Raw genomic sequence first — 14074 nt, 5'->3', positions numbered from 1 at the left:
TCCGCGCCTGGCGCGGCGAGGTCATCGACCGCGTCTCTGCCGCCAAGCCCAGCCAAGACGCAGCCTGCCCCACCCACTCCCCTGGCCCTGGGCGCGGCAAAGGGGACGTACGGGCACACGGAGGGCGCGGCGGGGCTGATGGGCCTCTGCGCTGCCTGGCAGGCGCTGGCGCAGAGCGCGCTGCCGCCGCTGCCCACGCTGCGCGCGCTGAACCCCCACGTCGCCGCCGCGCTGACCGAGTGGCCGCGCCGGGCCGGGCGGCGCGGCGGCGCGGGGCGCGCCCCGGCGCCACTGCCAGGTGGGGCGGGGGCGGGTTCCCTTGCGGGCGCCAGCTCCTTTGGCATGAGCGGGACCAACGCGCACGCTCTGGTGAGCCGCGCGGGCGAGGAAGGGGACTATTCGACCGCAGCGCGGCCCAAGGCCTGGCGCCGTAGCAGGTGAGAAGAGGGGATTGGTGGGGGGGGACCCTCGGATGGTCCCTGGATCGTGATCGCAGCGCGGGCCAGAGGAGCCCGGGCCGTTGGATGGTGGACAGACTGTGCCTTTGTTGGGCGGGGCCACAGCAACAGGAGTGCCATGTGCTTTGCGTCGCACAGCAGTCTCTCCACAGCACATCCTCTCACTCATCCCGGAACCCATCCGCAGCCTGTGGCCGCTGCCGCCCGCGCTGCTCATGGCGAGCCTGCACGTTGCATCACCGGCAGCGATCTCGCCGCGCAGGGCACGCGTGCGCTGCCGGCTGGGGCAGGCAGGCCTGGCGCACCTCCTGGACCACTGGGTGGCGGACCGGCCCCTGGCGCCAGGCGCGGCGCTCGTGGAGGCTGGCCTCGGCGCGGTGTGCGTGCTGGGCTGGCGGGGCGGGGCGGCTGCGGCGCCGCGCGGCGGCCTGGCAGGCGTGGTTTTCTGCGCGCCGTGCGTCCCGGCGGGTGACATCTCCGAGGCGGCGCTGGAGACTGTGGTCGACCTCCCATCCGGCCGGCTGTCCGTGGCGGGCGTGGATTCTCGCGCGATAGAGCACATGTCGGCGTGGGCTGCCGCGAACGGGAGCACGCCAGCTGAGATGGCTGCAGAGCGGGTGCCCGCCGAGCGTTCCTCGCCGGGAAGGGCCGCACTCGTGACCACCATACACCATGCCGCTCTCCCTCCAGCGCTGGTTCCCTTGGCACACTTGGGCACCCGCCCCGCCCGCGCCGACGCGGCCACATTCTGCCTGGACCCATTCGCCGCGGACGCCTGCCTGCACCTGGGCGCGCACATGGCGGCTGCGGCGGGGCGGGCGCCGGCCGTGCCCGCCAGCGTGGCGGCCGTGGGCTGCTGCCAGTCTGGAGGAAAGCGCGGCCCACTGGACCTGCACGTGACGGGGAGCGTGGTCTCCGGCGCCGCCCTGAGCAGACACCGCATGCTTGCGCCGACCGGGGTTGCGGGCGACTTCCTGGACCTGGGCACCTCTGCGGGGCCTGTGCGGGCAGGGAGGGGTGCACGCCCCAGCGCCAGGCAGGTGCCCTTCACGAAGGCACCGGAGAGGGCCCCCGGCGAAGCGCGTGGGGGGCCCAGGGCTGCAGCGCAGGCGCTGTACGTGACGCTGTGGCAGGCCTCCAAGCCCGGCGCGTGGGGTCCAGCTTCGGGCGCATCCCAGCCCGCGATCTCCGTCGCGGTCGGGGGCAGGCACGCGCCGGCGGATGTGCGACCTGCTGGGCTGGCGCTGCGTGGCCGTGCAGGCGCCGGGACCCTGGTGGCCACCCTCCTGGGAGCGCTGCAGGGTCTGGCGCATGCCAAGCCTCGCAGCGTGGCCCTGGCGACCCGAGGCGCGCACCCCGGCTCCGGCCCCGGGCTCAGCTCCGGCGCGAGCCCCCTGCCCTCGGCCGCCGTCGGGTGGGGCATGACCAGAGTAGCCGCTGCAGAGGCCCCGCAGACGCGCTGGAGCCTGGTCGACGGCGCGGCGCCTGAGCTGGGTGGGGGCACCGGTGGCAGCGCGGTGTGCGAGGGGGTGGCAACTCTTCCCCTCTTGGTGGCCCATGCCCTGCGCGGCACATCCTCGCCAGCCATCGACGCTGAGCGGCTCGGCGCACACGTTCTCATCACAGGCGGACTCGGAGGTGAGGCAGGGGGGTTTGGTGTTGTGATTTTGTGTCTGTGTTAGGTCAGGGGAGCAAAAGGTGACTGCAGTGTGGAACTGCAGCTTGTGGTGAAGATCGCCCGGCATATTTGATCCGCTCTTGTCCCGGCTGCGCCTCTGCAGGCATCGGATCGCTGCTGGCAGCCTGGCTGGGAGCTTCCACCTCAGTGCAGCTATGCTTGGTTGGCCGGTCTGGCCGCGTCGGGGCACGCGCTCAGTCCCCTGCACCTGTGTTGGATTTCCATGCGGCCTCCAGCGATGTTTCAGAGGCATCGGCGCTGCTGGCGCTGCGCCACTCCTCCGCCTCGCTTGCCGTCCTGCATGCCGGCGGCGTGCTGCAGGACGGCATCATCCTGAGGCAGCGGGCGGCAGCGGCGCGCGCCGTGGCCGCTCCCAAGACGGGTTTCCTGAGTGCTCTGACGAGGCCTGGGGTCTGGGGGACGCCGCTGCAGGCCATCTGCCTCTTCTCCTCTGTCTCTGCCTTCATCGGGTCGCCTGGACAGGCTGTGTATTCGGGCATCAACGCAGCGCTGGACGCCTGGGCTGGACAAGTGGCGCGATCTGGCTTACAAGGTGATGGGTGGGGTGGGAGTGTGGTGCTAGGTTGATAAGAGGAGGTGCTGGACTATGGGTAGCCCTATTCTCTGCGGGTAATCGACTACCCCCTCCAACCAACTACAGATGCTATCAGCCTCTGACTAAAATTCATCCCTTCCCATTGCCCCAGGGCTGAGCATGGAGTGGGGGGCCTGGGGTAGGGTGGGCATGGCGCATGGCTCCTCCGCCGTGATCGCCAGGGCTGAGGCTGCGGGGCTGGGGTCAATCCCACCCGAGCTCGGGCTGGGCATGCTTGCTCGAGCCCTCATGGCTGATAGCAGCCACCCCCTGGTGAGACGGCTGATTTTGTTCAGTGATCCCTGGGGCCAAGGGCTGCAGCACTGCGATGTATTTTCAATACCCTTGTGAGTGCTTGCTAAAGCGAGGGACTGCGCGGATGAGACCCCTGCTGGACATCTCTTTGTCAACCCTCTCCTCTGCCTGCCCCACAGGTCACTGCCAACCCCTTTGACTTTGGCATCCTGGCTGCGACCCCGGCCCGCACCATGGCAGTGTTTGCAGACGCTTTCACAGCAGGAGACACGCTGCCTGGTGGAGCAACAGAGCATAGTATCCATTTCGATGAAGTGAACCGGGCAGCTATGGATGGGGTTCCAGTCCCATCCCTTGCTGAGATTGAGTCGGATCTGCTGTCACGCATCCATGACATCTCAGGGAACAAGGTGTGTGTTATGCGATGAGGAGGACTGGCATGTTTGCTGTGGTTTGTCCTCCATAGGACCTGCCTTTACTTGCAATCTCCAAGCAGCTGCAGCTTCATGCAGGGCCTTGCGACAAATTGCGTTTGCCATAGCATCTCATTCCACCTTGGGCAACACTCCACACTACGGCACATACTCGGACACCCCCACCCTCCCAGGTATCATCCATGGAGCCCCTCATGGCGGCCGGCATCGACTCCCTAGCGGCAGTGGAGCTACAGTCCAGCCTGGCAGCCGCGTGGAAGCTGGACCTGCCCTCCACCCTGCTGTTCGACTATCCCAGCGCGCAGAGCATGGCAGCCTTCATTCATGAGCGACTGGCAGGGGCGCATGATAGGACCGTCACAACCCCGCGGCCATCTCAGAACCGCGTTTTGGAGCGCGGGCAAGCCGCCCCGCCGGGCGCCGGCGTCGCCATCGCAGGCCTCGCCTGCCGCCTCCCCCTCGCCGCCGGCGGGCTGTCCGATCTCGCCTTGGCGCTGGCATGCGGCACAGAGGCCACGAGCCTCGTCCCGCTCGCTCGCTGGGACGTGGAGGCGCACTACTCCCCAGACCCGGGGGCCGCGGGGCGCAGCTACGCCCGCTTTGCCGCCTTTCTGGGCGATGTGGCCGGCTTCGACGCGGCCCTCTTCGGGCTGGGCAGGGCGGAGGCGGCGGGCATGGACCCGCAGCACCGCCTGCTGCTGGAGGAGACGGCGGCCGCGGTGGGAACGGTGACCATGCCCTCCTCGACTGGCCCGGTCGGGGTCTACGTGGGATGCATGTACCAGGAGTACCCCTACGTCCTGGCCGCCGCGGAGGCGGGGCTGAGCTCCTCTGCGGTGCTGGGCAACTCCATGTCCTTCATGGTGGGCCGTATCTCCTTCACCTTTGGCTTCACAGGTATCTTGGGATGCGTGGAGGAGCAGCGATGGTGGTGCAGGGCTTAGGGAGGGGCATCGTGCTCTAAGGCAGACAGCCTGTACTGCCGTGGTGTCTCTTTCTGGCTTTCATGAGCATTTGCTTCAGTCCCGACTCGATCGTCTTGGTGCGTCATGCGCAACAAGCCTCAGAAATTCAGTATGCCATGCCACATCACCTCCCTGCCAGGCCCGTGCATGAGCACCGACACGGCCTGCTCCTCCTCCCTGGTGGCCGCTCACTTAGCCTGCTGCGACCTGCTGGCGCGCCGGGCCGCCCGCGGTGTGGCGGCGGGGGCCAACCTCATGCTCAGCCCCGCCACCCCCGTGGCCATCTGCAGCCTGCAGGCCCTCTCCCGCTCCGGCCGGTGCCTGGCCTTCGACTCCGGCGCCGAGGGGTACGGCCGCGGCGAGGGCGTGGCGGCTGTGTCGTTGAGGCGGTGGTCGGCGACGGCGACAGACCCCTCAGCACCGCAGCCCCTCGCCCTCCTCCTCGGCAGCGCGGTGAACCAGGACGGGCGGTCGGCGGCCCTCACCGCGCCCCATGGTCCCTCCCAGGCCCGCCTCGTCCGCGACGCTGTGGGCGAGGCGGGCGCCGGGGTTGAGGTAGAAAGCGTGCTCGCGCACGGCACGGGCACCCCTCTCGGGGACCCCATCGAGGTGGGGGCCCTACTCGGCGCCCTACCGCCGCAGAGCGCGGGCCGAGCCCTGGGCCTCGGCGCGCCCAAGTCCGCCCTGGGGCACACCGAGGGCGCGGCGGGCTTGGCGGGGCTGGCGTGCGCTGCGGCGGTCGCCACACGCGCCCGCATGCCGCCCGGCTTGCACCTCCGCGACCTGAATCCCGCGGTGGCGGCGGTGGCCGCCGGCGGCGCACACCTCCCACGCCAGGGCAGGGGCATCGCGCGCTCGACCCCGGGGCTGTGGGCCACGGGGACCAGCGCCTTTGGCATGAGCGGCGTGAACGCCCACGCCCTAGTTGCCGGGCCCGGCGGAGGTGCCGAGGCCACAAGGGCCGCCGGTGGCGCCCGCCCGCTGCTCCTGCAGCCCACCCGCATCTGGCCCCTGCCCGCACCGAGCGTGCTGCTGCTGAGCGCGAGCGCCAGGAGCGCCTCCACGGTCACGATGCAGTGCCACCTGCATTCCGCCGGCCAGCCAGCGGTCATGGTTGAGCGCTACACGCTTCATCCACCGGCGGTGGCTCTGGAGATACTCGATGCGGCGGGTGCCTGCCTGGCCCACCCCTCACCCCACCTCCAGCCCTTTGTCGGGGAGGTGGCTATGCCGACGCACCTTCAGGATGCTCCAGGGGCCGTGCTGAGCTGCACCACCTGCCTCGCCACTGGCCGAAGCGAGGTCCACATCTTGCCGGGCCAAGGGGCTGCAGGGCAGGCGTCCCTTGCGGCCGTGGCCTCTGTCAATCACATAAATGAGAGGTCTCGGTCTACTTCGTGGCCGAGCGCCAGCATCAGGGTCTCGGTGGAAGTCATCGCAAGGCTGCTCTGGCTAGTATCCATTGTCTGCAAAATGAACAACGGCGCATGGGGCCTTGCCAGCCGCACCTTGATGGGGACCCTGGCGCGCCCCGCCCCCGACTCCCCGCCCCACGCCCCTGCCACGGCCGCGCTGCAGCTGGCAGGGCCGGCCACACTCATCACGGCCTGCACATTGTGGAGGTCGCACAGCGCAGGCGTAGGGGCTATGGCATGGGGTGGTGGTGCGGCCCCTGCCCCTGGTTCCTCAACTCCCACTGGCCTTTTCTGCTCTGTCGCCGCGGCATCTTCTAGCGAACTGGATGTGGACTGGGGCGGCGGCGCAGTTGCGCGTGACTGTGTATTGCGGGGCCCGCAGGCGGCTTTGCGGCAGAGCGCCGCCCGCGAGCGCCTGCTCTGGGAGCAGGTGTGGGAGGAGCAGGAAAACGTTGCAGACGTCTCGCAGCCCACTAGAGCGCTCCTGGTGTCTCGCAGCACAGACCCGGGGACGTTCCAGGACGCCCCGGGCGCGACGTGGGTGACCTGGTCTGGGCTGGAAGACTCTGCCCTGCTCATGCCGGGTCTGTACGTCGCCAGCGCCCCGCACTTGGAGCTCCTGCTGAGGGCTGTACGGCCAGAGCTGGTGGCCTGGGTGCACCTGGAGGGAGATGAGGACAGCCATGATTTGGCCGAGGCTTCCCGCTCCGAGCGTGCCGAGGTGGAGGGCATGCTTGGCACACTGGCGTCGCCCCTACTGCCAACCCGCCGGGGCAGGTTCAGCCTGATCAAGCTGCGCCATGAAGGTCGTGAGGCCTCGCCCCTCGCCTCGATGCTGGAAGGTATGGGGCCCTGTGCGTGCAAAGCTGATACTGCGGCAATGGGCGCAACGTTAGGGTTGCACGTTCTAGACTACAGGATTCTTGTGATGGATGCTCGGTTGCGTCGAATACGCATGTGCATATAATCCTTGCCCTCACTCGCGTACTGCGCCTCCCAAATCCCCATTCTCCCCGCCAGGCGTGGCGCGCACGCTGTTCATGGAGCAGAGGCACAGCTACGCCCCATCTTTGGAGGTGCTGCTGCCCTGCTCCGTGCCCGGGGCACACCTCCTGGCCGCCATGCAAGGCCCTGGGGAGTTTGCGCTCCAGACGCGGGGCGGCACGCTGCACGGCCTTCGCCTCAGGCAGAAGCGGAAGTGGGACCAGGGACTGGGAGACGCTTTGCACAGACTGGCATTCAACACTTCTGGTCACGCCTCCGGTGCCCTCATCACGGGAGGAACCAGGGTGAGACCTTTCAGTCAGGGGTATCAGAAGATAGCTTCCATCAATCGTAGGCTACCAACATTCCCTGCTCTTTGAAGCGTGGCCCATGAATAGCACCACATGCACACACATACGCACATATAATAAGAATCGCCGCACCTCTCCTATTACCACAGGGCCTAGGGCTGGAGGTGGGCAGGAGCCTCATTGCCAGAGGCTGCCGCCTGCTGGTGGTGGTGTCAAAGAGTGGGCGGCTACCCGAGGAGGCGCAGAGCGAGTGGGCCGGGCAGGGGGTGCGCTTTGTCACCCGCGCGGCAGACTTGTCGGACTTCGATGCCGCGTGCGGCCTCTTCAACTGGGTGGCTGACGCACACCCCGGCGTGCAACTGGTGGTGCACGCGGCGGGGGTGTCAAATCCCGTCCCCCTCTGTGACCTGGACTCCACCAGCTTCTGGGCTGGGGCCGGCGCCAAGGTGGCCCCCATCCGCGCCCTCCTTGCCTCGCGCCTCGTGCCACAGACGGTCATCCTCCTTTCCTCCACGGCCGCCGTGTGGTCGCAGACCGGCGGCGCCTCCTACGCTGCGGCCAACGCCTGGCTGGACGGCGTCGCGGTGCGCGAGCGGGCCGGTGGCCGGGCCTTCACCTCCCTCCAGCTGGGACCATTCAAGGGGGCGGGCATGGCTGCAGCGCACGCCGACCAGCTGGCCGCCCTGGGCCTGGGCTGCCTGCACCCTGCACAGGCATGGATTTGGGGAAGGGGTTTGGACAATCGAGGTTGTGTGCCTACAGTGCCTGATGCTGGGATGCGCTTGTAGGTTATTATTGAGGCCTCAAACCGTGCCAGCCACATCCCTAATCCCTGTCAGGTGTGGGAGGCAGCCCAGGTGGCGGGCGAGGCGCCGACACTCCTGTATGCCAACCTAGACATCGCGAGGATGCAGCATCTGTATGACATGCAGGGCACATGGCGCCTGCTGGAGGGCACCCTCGACTCCCAGCAAGCTGAGAAAGGTGCACAAATTCTCGAGCCGGCGCAGCAGACGCAGGTGCGCCTCAGCGAGGCAACAGACACCCAGCGTTTGGCCACTACGCGCACCCTGATCCAGATGAAGCAGCTGGTAAAGTCCCTGGCCGCCGATCTCGCCGGCATCGAGCTAGGGGGTAAGGATGCCTGGGTATCAGGAGAGAAGCATTGGGATTGCATTTTGCACATGGCATGGGCCACTGATCATACAAAATCCCACCCAGCAGGAAATTATGAACATAGGCCTGGACTGGGGAGTGAACGGTTGTATTTATCAGATGTCCACTGAATCCTCTCCGCAGACCAGGACGCCTTTCCGCCAGGTGCTTTTGACTCTCTGGGGGCGGTGGAGCTGGCAGCCAGCCTCTCGGGCCGCCTCAAGCACCATTTCCCAGCGACCCTGGTGTTTGACCACCCCTCCGTGCCGGCGATGGCCCAGCACCTACTGGAGGCCCTGAGCCCGGCAGACCGGCCTGCTCCCATGCCTCCTGTCCCGCCAACTACACATCATTTGGCTGCCGGGAGCCCGGGCCTTGACATCTCCCTCACAGGCATCTCCCGCCTGCCAGGCCAGGAGGAGGTGCTGGGCTGGATGCAGCCGCAGCCACAGGACGCCATCACCCACGTTCCCTTCAGCCGCTGGGACCTGGAGCCGGCGGTGAGTGGCAGGATTTTGAAGTGGTGGGTGAGTGTCATAACAAACGCTGCCTGCTCCTAGCTAGCCCATGCCAGGGCCAGGCATAGATCCCAGCACCCCTCCTGGCAGAGTGTGCGCATGGAGCAGCCCATCAGGCAGGCTGGGTTCCTCACCGAGGTTGAGAGTTTCGACCTGAGCCTGTTTGGCATGTCCTCCCTGGAGGCCTGCCTTGTTGATCCCCAGCACCGCCTGCTGATGGAGGTGAGTATGGTGATAACCAAGGAAAGCAGGGCGCTTGCTCGTGCAGGGCTGGGGCCCGTGCTGTGGCTCCCGTCTCTTTGCCATGGTGGCCCTTCCAGCGCCCCAAATACACTCAACACACACTGTAAATCCCAAGCATCTCCTCGATTACCATCTCCCCCATGCAACCCCTGCCTGCCAGGCGTGCTGGCAACTGCTGGTGAAGGACTCGGTCTCCAGCCTCTGGGGCTCTGCCACCTCGGTGCACGTCGGCATCCAGCAGATGGAGTACGGGGCCCAGTCAGCGCCCCACCAGACCTCCATTGGCCCCTACACCGCGACGGGGGTCAGCCTGGGGGTGGCCGCCGGGCGCCTCGCCTTCCTCTTTGGTCTGAAGGGCCCGGCCGCCGCCGTGGACTCCGCCTGCAGCTCGGCGCTGGTGGCGCTGCACCTGGGCCTGCAGGCAACGAGGGCGGCTGCAGCGCCGGGCAATGCGCTGGCAGCTGGGGTCAACCTGTGCCTGAGCCCGGGGACGTTTGCGGCGGCAGCGGCGGCCGGCATGCTCAGCCCCCAGGCCAGGTGCAAGACCCTGGACGCCTCAGCGGACGGCTACGTCAGGTGGGGAAAGATCATGGAGTGCAGGCATGACCTGCGCATGTGCTCTCATCGATCATCATCACTGCACAATGTCAAAGAGAACATCGTTCAGATGCCTTCCTGTCGACCAACACATTGGTGCACTCAAAAGAACAGGTGCACTGTGCACTCTTGCAAACTGCTTCACTTTTCGTGATCCTCCCACCATCGACTTCCCCCTCTTGAAGGGCGGAGGCCTGCGTGGTCCTCAGGCTGCAGCGCCAGGCATCGGACCCTGGCGGCCGCATCCCCTCCCACGAACATGCTCAGGCCTGCGCCATCCGCGTCGCAGCCAGCGCGGTGAACCAGGACGGGCGGTCCAGCAGCCTGACGGCGCCTCACGGCCCCAGCCAGACCGGCGTGCTTTCTTCTGCACTGTCTCAAGTGTCGCAGCGCGCCGCCCTCTCCCTCCTGGAGCTGCACGGCACGGGGACGCCCCTGGGCGACCCCATCGAGATCGGCGCCGCGCTGCCGGTGCTGGGCCGGGGAGCACACGCCGCGCGGCTGGGCGCCGCCAAGGCCACGCACGGGCACGCCGAGCCGGCGGCCGGCGCGCTGGGCCTGGCCCGCCTGGCGCGCGCGCTGGCGGGCGCTGAGTCGGACGCCATGCTCCACCTGCGCGGCCCGAACCCCCTGGTGCAGAACCTGGTGGCGGGGTCCGGGGCAGCGCGCGCTGGCGCACCGCCCCTCCTGCCGCGGGAGCGCTGCGCCCTGCCCTGTACAAAGCAGGACGATGGCGAACCCCTGCTGGGGGGCGTCAGTGCCTTTGCCTTCCAGGGCACCAACGCCCACGTCATCCTGGCGGCGGGCCGCTGTGTGGGCGAGGATGCGGCTGACGAGATCCTGCCCACCTCTTACCCCCTCCCCGCCTGGACCCGACAGAGGTGCTGGTTTGCGGGCCCTGCCCCAGCCTTGCTAGAACGGGCGATTCCCAGCGGCAGCGGCCCCAACCTGCTACTGCTGGAGAGCTCGCTGCCCGGCGTCGGCTGCGCTTTCCTCATGGATCACATGGTGCAGGGGCGGGTGCTGATGCCCGGCGCTGCCCTGTTTGAGCTGGCCGCGGCAGCGGTGGACGTGTCGCTGCCTGTTCAGGGCGCGGACACCCCGGGCGGCATGGCACGGGTGGCTCTCTCGGCGCCCCTGGCACTCACCGGCCAGACAGCAAAGCTACGCACAGAGGTCGATCCCCTGCGCGGCGGCTTGAGGATCTGCGGCGTGACGACGCACCTGTCAAGCAGCGTGCTCCGCTGCTTCGAGCTCAGACCGGCCCCCGGTGCCTGGAGAGGGAGCCGCCGAGTACCTGCACGGCGCATGCTGGCGGAAATGGCCTCGTTTCAGCTGGCTGAGTCAGCGCCCCAGGCCGACAGCGTGGCGGCCTTTGCCATGCTGCCTAACATCTCTGCCGACAGGCAGCCGGGAGGCTTCGCGGCGCACCCTGCGCAGGTGGACGCTGCCACGCAGCTTGGAATCACTATGGTCGACCTACTCCAGACCACCTCAACGCCGTCCAGAGCCTCCCTCAGCGTGCCCGCCGGCCTGGAACGCTACCAGCGCCCGGCGCTGGTGGGCTGGAAGTCTGTTCCCGGCTGCATGCCCGCCGGCGGCTGGGGCGAGGGTGGTCTGGACGGGCACGGCAACACCGCCAGTTTCCGTCTGGGCCACGCCACCGCAGTTCGAGGACTGAGATTTGCGGCGATGACAAGTGGCGCGAGGAGCAGGGCGGCGGTCGTCGCTCCTGCGTCCCTCGCGCTGCGGGTGGCAGAGGCGCAGGTCTACCGGCCCTGGGCTGATGGAGGTGAAAGCCGGGCGCAGGGCGCTCAAGTGCTTATGCACATGCATGGCGCTGCGATCAACCCCAGGCGTCCACATGATCTGCTGGCGGCGCTGCAGCGGGCGCCGGGAAGGACCCTGATAGCAAGCCTGACTACGAGAAGCTGGACCGGTGGCGGTGCACCTGCATCTCCACTAGCCTCCAGTACCTCAGCAGCGGCCGCGCTCTTCAGAGTGGCGGCGCGTGAGGTTGGCAAGCCTTGGCGCCATCTCGAAGCGAGCTGCCTCGCTGCTTCCCAGCCCATGGCATTCGATGCTGCAGAGGGCAAAGGCGTGATCCTCGTGCACGGCGGTTTATTGGTGCCGGACATGGTCGACGCCACCCGGCGGCGGTCGACTCCCCACCGCCTTGCCCTGCCAGGTGCTTGCGCCTGGGTGACTGGCGCCGGCGGAGAGCTGGGCCGGCTGGTCGCTCGCTGGGCGACGCACTCCGGAGCCGGTAGCCTGCTCCTGCTGGGCCGCGGCAGACCCAGGGTCGGGCATGAGCGCGCTGCGGCGAGCGCCCTGAGAGCGGGAGCGGCAGGAGTCCACGGCATTTCCACCTGGCTGACAGCGGATCTCGGCTTCGCGGCTGATGTGGCGTCGTGTGACAGCCGGTTTGAAGCAGCCGCCACTCCTAGCGAGCCCTGCGGCCTGCTCCTTCACGCGGCAGGCTGCCTGGCGGATGCCCCGCTTTCTCACCAGACGGCGGCCCACCTGCGGACCACGGCCGCGCCCAAGACGGCCCAGCTGCGCCGCCTGACTCCTTGCTCAGCTCCCCTCTCGCTAGCAGTGGCCTTCTCCTCGCTCTCCGCCTGGGCGGGCACCCCCGGTCAGGCCAGCTACGCCGCCGCCAACGCTGCCCTGGACGCGCACGCTGCGCGCGCTGCGCACAGCGGCCTGCCCTGTATCAGCGTGCAGTGGGGTCCTTGGGCGTCCGGGATGACAAGGAATCGCCCGGAGCTGGAGGCGCGCTTCGCCAGGGCGGGCCTCGGCCTCATGCTACCAGACCAGGGCCTCGCTCTGCTGTCTGCCATCGTGGCCGGCGGGCTGCTGTCCCAGCCCTTGTTTGCGGGGTTGCTGAGCAGTGGTGAGCCGGTTGGAGGCTCGATGCCGGTGGGCGGTGCACGAGCGGAGGCGGTCGTGCAGATTCCAGCCAGGCCCGCTCGGCCGGGCGGGATCCCCACGATTAGTCAGCTCGTGGAACGCGTCTTGGGCAGGCGCCTGACCGCCGATGAGCCCCTGGTCTCCGCAGGGCTTGACTTCATGGGTGAGCGGGGTTAGGTGGATTGAAAGGGGCAGCCGGTGACAGTGTGAGGGAGGGTTTGGCCAGCAGCATCACATCCTGCGTGTCGACATGAGCAGGCAACCGTGGCACGGCTATCATTATCGCCAGGCTCTACTCGTACATTCCCCTGTTCACCTCACAACCCCTCCTCAAATCCCAACAACAGGGGCGCAGGAGCTGCAGCGGCTGCTGCAGGACCAGTTCTTGGTAGCCTTGCCGGCCACGCTGGTGTACGACCACCCCACCATCGCCGACCTTGCCGCCCTCGTTTCCCAGCTGAGGCGGGGCAGGACGACGACGCGCTCAGCCACAACATCCACCACGGTGCAGCTGCTGCGCTCCATCGTGGCAGGGGTGCTGGGGCGGGAGGTGGAAGACGACGAGCCGCTCATGCAGGCCGGCCTGGACTCCCTGGGTAGGTTGCCGGCTCCCAAGAACCAGGGGACAAGAGGGCTGCTGTATTAGCAATGAAGAATCCATGTGAAGATATCATGCCTCGGAAGTCTGCCTGAGGCAGCACAGCAAGGGATCGCAAATCCTTTCCCAATCCAATCCACCTCCGCACCGCACCTGACTGCAGGGAGTGAGGCAGTGAGGCAGGGCATCAGCGAAGCCTTCCACACCAGCCTGTCCCCCAGCTTTGTCTTTGATGCGCCAACCATCGCAGCCATGGCAGCTGTGCTGGCGGCGGAGCACGAAGTCGACAACACTGGGGAGAGGCAGGAGGTCCAGGCTCAGACCTGGGAGGATGTCGGGCGGCCCATTTCATTCGATACAACAGCCGCCAAGAAGGCCGTGCATCTAGTAGGCTTGTCCTCGCGGCTCCCCAGCACCCCGGGTGGCCACCTGGCGGAGGCCTGGGCCGTGCTGGAAGAAGGCAGGGACCTGCAGGGGGTCATCCCCCTGGCCCGCTGGGACGTGGACCGGATCTATGCACCTCCAGGGACCACAGCCGCCCAGCGCCCGACTTCCTACGCGCGCTTCGCCACGCTCTGCGACGGCGTGGAGGCCTTTGACGCCGGCCTGCTGCGCGTCTCGCCGGGCGAGGCCCTGCTCGTGGACCCCCAGACCCGCCTGCTGCTGGAGGGCGTGCACTCGCTGCTGGCGGGCTCCAGCGTGCTCGACCCCAGAGCCACCGGGGTCTTTTCTGGCTGCATGTATCACGAGTACCTGTCTGTGCTGGCGGCGGGTGGCTCCCAGCAGCTGCCCGGCCCGGCCTTTGTCGGGAGCGGGGCGCCTTACATGGTGGGCCGCATCGCCTTTACCTTTGGCCTCAGGGGTGAGTGGGGTTGCTGAATGGGGGTGTTGTGTGTTGGGGGGTGACATACAGGAACTGAGGGTTGGGGTCACTGTGGTGCTTCTGCATCTTGGT

At 67.8% G+C, this 14074-nt stretch overlaps 1 protein-coding gene across 1 annotated transcript in view; it reads left to right on the top strand.

Moving 5' to 3' along the window:
- F751_4550 (Erythronolide synthase, modules 3 and 4) overlaps nt 1-14074 on the top strand; it is a gene marked incomplete at both ends in the record, with an annotated part of 33087 nt that overhangs the window by 3524 nt on the left and 15489 nt on the right. The window contains 20 exons of the mRNA XM_011401945.1: nt 2386-2689; nt 2844-3004; nt 3166-3396; nt 3594-3776; nt 3972-4317; nt 4525-4732; nt 4835-4994; nt 5028-5606; nt 6198-6642; nt 6821-7089; nt 7245-7856; nt 7935-8229; nt 8395-8750; nt 8859-8990; nt 9172-9587; nt 9794-10079; nt 10248-11400; nt 12088-12504; nt 12869-13117; nt 13283-13981. Of these exons, the coding sequence (XP_011400247.1) occupies nt 2386-2689; nt 2844-3004; nt 3166-3396; nt 3594-3776; nt 3972-4317; nt 4525-4732; nt 4835-4994; nt 5028-5606; nt 6198-6642; nt 6821-7089; nt 7245-7856; nt 7935-8229; nt 8395-8750; nt 8859-8990; nt 9172-9587; nt 9794-10079; nt 10248-11400; nt 12088-12504; nt 12869-13117; nt 13283-13981 (7501 nt within the window). The remainder of the gene's footprint in view (nt 1-2385; nt 2690-2843; nt 3005-3165; nt 3397-3593; nt 3777-3971; nt 4318-4524; nt 4733-4834; nt 4995-5027; nt 5607-6197; nt 6643-6820; nt 7090-7244; nt 7857-7934; nt 8230-8394; nt 8751-8858; nt 8991-9171; nt 9588-9793; nt 10080-10247; nt 11401-12087; nt 12505-12868; nt 13118-13282; nt 13982-14074) is intronic.

Source organism: Auxenochlorella protothecoides (genome assembly GCF_000733215.1).
Source record: "Auxenochlorella protothecoides strain 0710 unplaced genomic scaffold scaffold53, whole genome shotgun sequence".
Classification (NCBI taxonomy): Eukaryota; Viridiplantae; Chlorophyta; class Trebouxiophyceae; order Chlorellales; family Chlorellaceae; genus Auxenochlorella; species Auxenochlorella protothecoides.
This window is presented reverse-complemented; position numbering and strand designations above follow the sequence as displayed.